The 7,500-nt window shown below is 41.8% G+C and overlaps 1 protein-coding gene across 1 annotated transcript; it reads left to right on the top strand.

Moving 5' to 3' along the window:
- Nucleotides 1-91: 91 nt before the first annotated feature.
- LOC119590819 lies at nucleotides 92-4,255 on the top strand. Its single transcript, XM_037939565.1, has 5 exons — nucleotides 92-150; nucleotides 791-1,180; nucleotides 1,394-1,568; nucleotides 2,413-2,530; nucleotides 3,798-4,255. Exons 2-5 carry the CDS (start codon nucleotides 791-793, stop codon nucleotides 3,940-3,942), a joined length of 828 nt encoding a protein of 275 aa, XP_037795493.1. The 5' UTR covers nucleotides 92-150; the 3' UTR covers nucleotides 3,943-4,255.
- The last annotated feature ends 3,245 nt before the right edge of the window (nucleotides 4,256-7,500 follow it).

The following is a 7,500-nucleotide window of genomic DNA, read 5'->3' as shown; positions in this document are numbered from 1 at the left end:
AGCAAGAGAACCAGGAACAGTATATGAAATCTTGCTCAACACCACAGGCAGCAACACAGCGTGACGGGCCTTGAACCTGGCACCTGAGGGGCGTCGTGCGTATATAAAGCGCGGTTGGCGTCGACGCTGCTCACTCATCTCCAAGACACGGTAAGCGCATGGTGGGAGGAAGGATGGGAGGCTTTTGTGGGGGTGTGGGAAGGGTTTGTGGGGGGGTGTGGGAAGAGGGGGGAGTTGTGGGAAGAGGGGGTGGTTTTTGTGGGGGTGTGGGCGTAAGGGTGGGTTTTGTGGGCGGTTTGGGAACCTGTGGAGAGGGTGTGATGTTGATGCTACGGTGACTGCATTGTTCTAGGTGTGAAATTCAACTTTTCAAGCATTTTATCTGCATCGAGAGGGACTAATATCTACCAGCAGTGAAAATATGAAAACCTTCTGTAATCTACCACTAGCATAGACATGGGAATTTTCTGTATTCTACCAGTAGTATGAAAATAGTAATCTACAATGTAAACAAAGGAATCTGCCACTAGTATAAACATGAGATTCTACTGTGATCTACCATTAGTATAAACTTGGGAATCTACTGTGATCTACCAATAGTGTAAACATGAAAAAACAGTAATCTACCAGTGTGTAAATATGAGAATTATCTGTGTATAAACACGTATAAATATGAGACTGCACTGTAATCTACCGCTAGTTTATCCATGGAAATCTACGGTGAAATCCACCACGAATGCAAGCACGAAAACCCTTCAGGATGCTGACACTGTGCGCTTCACCCTTGCAGATGAAGGCCTTGCTCGTGCTCCTGACGGCAGCGGCGGCGGCGGCGAAGGCCCAGTACGGCGGGTCGGTGGGCGCCGCCAGCTTCAGCTCGGCGGCCGCGGGCGGCTTCGGAAGCTCCGCGGGCGTGGGTTTCGGAAGGCCCGTGAGCGTGGGCGCCTTCGGAAGCTCCTCTGGCGTGGGCGGGTCGGCGGTGGCGGCCTCGTACGGGTCCGGCGGATTCGGGTCCGGCGGCCCCATCATCTTCCCCTCCAACAGCCGGCCGGCGATCAATCTGCCCGTGAGGCCAGGGGGACGACCTGCCGGCAGACCCGTCGGCCGACCCGCCGGGCCCTTCCCCGTCAGACCCGCACCCGAACTCACCTCGCAGTACCCGATCTGCTCCCCGGGCGTGGTGAGTGCTTTTCTTTTCTTCGTTGGTTGGGGCATAGGACTCCTTCTGGCTCACACACACACACACACACACACACACACACACACACACACACACACACACACACACACACACACACACACACACACACACACACACAACACACACGCATGAAAAGTCCCTGCACCCTCTCGCAGCCCACACTCACCCCCTCTCTGCCTTCCCTCCCTTCAGGTGGACCACCAGGCCCTCGGGAGCCGCTACCACTTCTCCTGGTGCCACGACGGGTTCCAGAACTACACGCAGGACAGGGCCGTCGCGTACTGCAGCGCCCTCGGCCCCGGCTGGAGCGGCGTGAGCATCGAGACCTCGCAGGAGGACCAGCTCCTCTCGCAGATCGTTGGAGGACGTGAGTTTCGGGGGGGTATGGGGTGGGGTCTTGTTGGGGGAGAGAGGGAGGAAGGGGGAAGGGGGAGGAAGAGGGAAGAGAGGGAAAGATGGGAGGGGGGAGGAATATTGAGGGAGGGAGAGGGGTGAGAGAAAGGGGGAGAAGGGAGGGGGGAGAGAGGGAGGGAGGGAAGGAAAAAGGAGCAAACGAAATAGATTTTAATAGGAAAAAATATTTCACAGCCATATAAAACTAGCCAAAAAAAAATGACACAAATTTCCACACAATATTTCCTTTCCTATATTAGTTATCTTACATTTTTTTCATATTATTATCATTTTATTTATTTATTTTTTTTTTTTTTAACAAATCGCCTTTTTACAGATAAGATTAAATTCTTTCTTTTCACACAAATATCTATGGAAATTTTCCCTCCCAACACTTATTATCTTACACAGTTATTTTTCCTTTCTCCATTATTGTTATTTTCCTTCTATTTATTTATTTATTTGTTGTTTGTTGTTTGTTTGTTTTAACCAATTTCCCGTTTTACAAATCGTTTTCTTACATATATTTTGTTGTTGTTGTAGTTTTTGTTGTTCTTCATTTTCATTTTTCTTTTTTCTTTTTACTTTTTTTTGTTTTTGTTCTTTTTCTTTTTTCCTTTTTCTTGTTCTTTTCTTTTTCTTTTCTTTTTTCTTTTTTTTCTTTTTCTTTTTATTTTTCTGTTTTCTTTTATCTTTTTCTTTTTCTTTTCCTTTTCCTTCTCCTTTTCCTTTTCCTTTTTATTTTTATTTTTCCTATTCTTGTTCTTGTTATCATATCATCCATATTTCTTCTTTTTACTCAATTCCTCCTTCCACAGACAACCTGGCTTGGATCTGGACAGCCGGCGTGAGAGACTTCAACGGGGTGTTTCAGTGGCCCTCCAGCACGTATGGCACAGTGCCACTCAACTACAATAACTGGAGTCATACCGGATTGTGAGTATTTCTTCTTCTTCTTCTTCTTCTTCTTTAATCTGATGTTAATTGCATTAAAATTAGATACCGGATTGTTAGTATTGTTATATAATAAGTTCGTGTTAACTGACTCTGATGTTAATTGCAATAAAAGCTTGTGATATTAGTTGAAGGTGTGATAACAATAGTGAGAGTAGTTTTACAGTGATGTTTATAATGAAAATGAAAATCATGACTATCATTATCATTATTGTCGGTATTATTATCATTATCATTATTATCATTATTATTATTATTATCATTATTATTATTATTATCATCATCATTATTACCACCATCATTATTATCATTATATACAGTATTATTATCACTATTATCATTATCAAGAAAATTTTATTACTATTATCGTTATTGATATCATTATCATCATTGTTATCATTATCATTATTGCTATTATTACCATTATTATCATCATAATTACTCTTATTATTACCATTATTATTATTATTATCGTTATCAACCCTATCAATACTAATAATAGTATTAGTACCAACATTAACAAAAGTAATAATTATAGTAGTAATAGCAGCGGTTATAGTTGTATCATTATCAGTCTTGCTATCTGCATCATAAATATTGTTATTGATATTATTATCTTTGTTATTACTATTATCATCGTCATTAGTATTAGCATGAATATCATTAAGATTATTAGTATTGATATTATTATTGTCATTAGTATCGATATCATTATCATTATTAGCATGAATATCATTATCGTTATTAGCACTGATATCATCATTATTATTGGTATTAAAATAATTTTCAGCATTAGTATGAACATCATTATCAATATCAGTGCTAATACTATTATCATTATTAGCAAGAATGTCATTATTGTTATCAGTATGAAGATAATCATTATCATTAGCAATATGAACGTCACTATTTGTATTAATATGGAATGCCATTATCATTATTAGCATAAGTATCATTACATCAGTTTTGATATGATAATGATGATAATGATGATGATAATAATAATAATAATAATAATAATAAAATAATAATAAAATAATAATAATAATAATAATAATAATAATAATAATAATAATAATAATAATAATAATAATAATAATAATAATAATAATAATAATAATAATAATAATAATAATAATAATAATAATAACAATAATAATAATAACAATAACAATAATAAACGCTAATTTCACAGTAATATTCACAAGAGCATTCTGTCCGTGTAATTAATCCCTCATTACCTTCACAGCGACGGCCGCCCGCAGCCTGACAACCGTGAGAATAACAACGAACAGTGCCTCGCCATTCTGAACAATTTCTACAACGATGGCATTAAATGGCACGATATCGGCTGCCATCATCTGAAGCCTATTATTTGCGAACAACATCTTTAATCAACTTTTGAATATATCTTCTGTCTATTTCTTTTCGTTTCTTTTTCCTTTTTTCTTTCTTTTTTTCCTTTCCGTTTTCTCTAGTGTTTTTCCCGTTTTTTTTTTCTTATTTCTCGTCTTCCCATTTTCGTCTAATCCCGTTTTCTTAATTTATTTGTTTAGTAATAACGAAACTTATCCCGAGATGGATACTCGTGTTATTATTACCTTTTTTCACTCAAAGAACAAATGGAAAAAGAACATTTATAATACAGTGATATATTTTTGTGCTTTTTAAAATGTATCCTCATAACCAATAAAATAAATTATACAGTATTTTGTATTTCTTTCAAAAACGACGATTGGGCTGTTTTAATGACACTTACACGCGGTGAGGATCTTAGTGAATAGAAAATTAATATATAACAAAAAATACATATAAGAAAATATTAATTGCATGTTATTAGTTTACTCTATATGTTCCAAACTCATGTTTTCACTAAACTTCTAGTGACTGAAGTGACACTCATGATATGACATCTGAAATGTAAATAAATAATAGTAATATATATATATATATATATATATATATATATATATATACATATATATATATATATATATATATATACATATATATAGAGAGAGATTTTAGTGTATAGTATGTGCAAAATGTCTTGTTTTGCATCATTAACCACATTCATGAATCAGCGATGCAAAAATGTTAAAAATCAGATTACATTACTCATTCTAATCGCACTTCAAACATAACGTACTTCTTTATCATCATCGGGGGGCTAACACCGACGGGGGCGCATGGCCGCATCCACCCTTCGCTTCCAGCCACGAGGATCCCTCGAGACGAGTCTCCAGGCAGGCACACGGCCCATCTCGAATTCCTCGCGACAGGTCTCGTCGAGCTGCCCAAGCCATGATCTCCTGGGTTGTCCCACAGGTCTCCTCCACCCAGGGTTGTCTCGCAGAGAGACAACCTGATGGGCAGGGTCGTCCATAGGGAAGCGAGCTAGGTGGCCATATAGCCTGAGTTGGCAATCCCGGATTATGCAAGTAACAGGTCCCATGCCAGTTTCACGGTGTAACCGCCGGTTGGACACGTGGTCCTGCCAACTGTACCCCTTGGGACTTGTTACAAAAGGCATCAAGGCGAGACTCCAAGACACTGGATAGCGTCCAGGTTTCGCTTCCATAGAGCAAAACTGACAGTATCAAGGCCTTGAAGACACGCAGCTTGGTCCTTCTGCATAGGTACCGACATCTCCAAACGCTCTTGTTGATCGAGTTCATGGCTCCTGTTGCCAGACCAATCCGTCTACTGACTTCCTGGTCAAAGACATGGACTACGCTACCAAGGTATGAAAAACTCTCTGTGACTTCAACATCCTCACCACAAGCATGGATCGACTGAACATGTGCCCCTAACAGGCCCCCAAAATCCTGGATCTCTAGGCCCAAGGGCTTTAGATCATTGCTAAATGCATCAAGAGCCATCACCAGTGATACCAGAGACTCAGATAAGATAGCAACATCGTCAGCAAAGTCGAGGTCTGTGACCCTTATTTTGCCAGTGTTGCTCCACACTGACTGTGGACAGTAGCTCTTATTTCACCCCTGGGTTAACAAGGAAGAAGCTCGACAGGCCCCCATCACACTTTACAGTACTTTCAGTACCAGTATATAGGCTTGCTATCAAGCCAATAATCCTTTCCGGAACTCCCCTGTGTTTCAAGCTCTCCCATAGCGATGCACCAAGTCAAACCCCTTCTTGAGGTCGATGTAGGCTGCAAGCAAACCACGACCGCAGTAAGCACTAGGTTACGGTCTATTGTGGACTTGCCTGGAGTGAATCCAGACTGCTCCGGTCTCTGGTGCCTTAGTAGGTGGTCGCGGATCGGTTTCAGAAGAGTATGGGCGGACCCTCCTATTATTCTGTGACTAAGACAGCAATTAGATAGCATTAAATAAGACCATACCAATTATTATTATCTGGAATCTATTACCTGTGAACATCTTTAAGTGAATTCTGATTACATTTTTTTTTTATTCTTCCTATTTATTTTAGTTGTCTGTTTTCCCCATTTTCTTATCCTTCCTATTTTCGCCTAAATCTGTTCTCTCTCTTTTTCTTTCAAATTAGCATATTCGCTAAGAGGTTACAATATCTCACTCCAAAGATTTTAATCCAATTGGACTTGGTCAAACTTTTTTTTGTCTCTCAAATTATACTTACACAGTGATATGACATAAATTTTGGTGATCTTCAGTTCTGCAAAATGTTTTCCTGGTCTGTGGTAGTAATGAATGCAAAATTGATCATGGAGGATCCTCCAGAATTGCAGGGTTTACCGGAGTTCCGAGTTCTGTGGCACCGACCATAGGCTGCTTGTGGCTACCCTGCGGGTCCACTTCAAAACTCCCCGTCCCTCCAGTGGCCACCCTAAGGTGTTTCACTTGGACAGACTAAGGGAGGAGGAGTGTGCCCGTGGGTTCGCCATGGCAGTCTCTGACCGATTCACAGAACCCAGCAACCTGACAGACCCAGTTGCTCTGTGGGAGTTCTTCAAGCGCGTAACACTTGAAGCAGCTCAGGAGTCCATTGGCGTACGCCCAAGGACAAGGCAGAATTCCATCTCCCTGGAGACATTAGAGGCCACTGAAGTGTGTCGCAAGGCTCGGCTGAATGGGAATCAAGTCTTGCGTTGTTCCATGGTGCTGCTGAGAAGGGACAAGGAACAGTTCATCAGGAATCTTGCTGAGGAGGTCGAAGGCCATTTCTTGGTAAATGACCTTCGCCCTGCCTACCAAGCCCTGAGAAAACTGAACCCTAAGCCCTCCTCACAGATGACTGCAGTCCGATCAGCAGATGGACGGATCATCTCAGATCATGTTGGGGTTCGTGAATGTTGGGCTGAGTATTTTGAACAGTTGTACCAGGTGGACCGTCCAACAGTTAGCTTGGATGCAAGAGATGTTGCAGTGCCTGTGCCGGACCCACCCATCAGTGAGGAACCTCCTACCCTAACAGAGGTTAGGCTGGCGATTTCCAAGCTGAAGAGTGGGAAAGCTGCAGGCATATGTGATATCCCTGCTGAACTGCTAAAGGCTGGGGGTGAACCTATGGCTCGGGGCCTGCATACAGTCCTGACTGCCATTTGGCAGTCTTTTACCATTCCCCCTGACCTGCTGAGGGGCGTGGTCATCCCTCTCTGGAAGGGGAAAGGGGATCGTTGGGATTGTAGCAACTACCGTGGCATTACACTGCTCAGCATACCAGGCAAGGTTCTCGCCCACATTCTTCTGAAACGGATCCGCAACCACCTACTGAGGCATCAGAGACCGGAGTAGTCTGGAATTACTCCTGGCAAGTCCACAATAAACCATATACTAGTGCTTCGAGTAATTGTGGAACGCCGTCATGAGTTTGGTCGTGGGCTGCTCGCAGCCTACATCGACCTCAAGAAGGCGTTTGACTCGGTGCATCGGGAATCGCTATGGGAGATCCTGAGGCTCAGGGGAATTACAACACAGATTATTGGCCTGATAGCAAGCCTCTATACTGGT

Source organism: Penaeus monodon, chromosome 3 (assembly GCF_015228065.2).
Source record: "Penaeus monodon isolate SGIC_2016 chromosome 3, NSTDA_Pmon_1, whole genome shotgun sequence".
Lineage (NCBI taxonomy): Eukaryota > Metazoa > Arthropoda > Malacostraca > Decapoda > Penaeidae > Penaeus > Penaeus monodon.
This window is presented reverse-complemented; position numbering and strand designations above follow the sequence as displayed.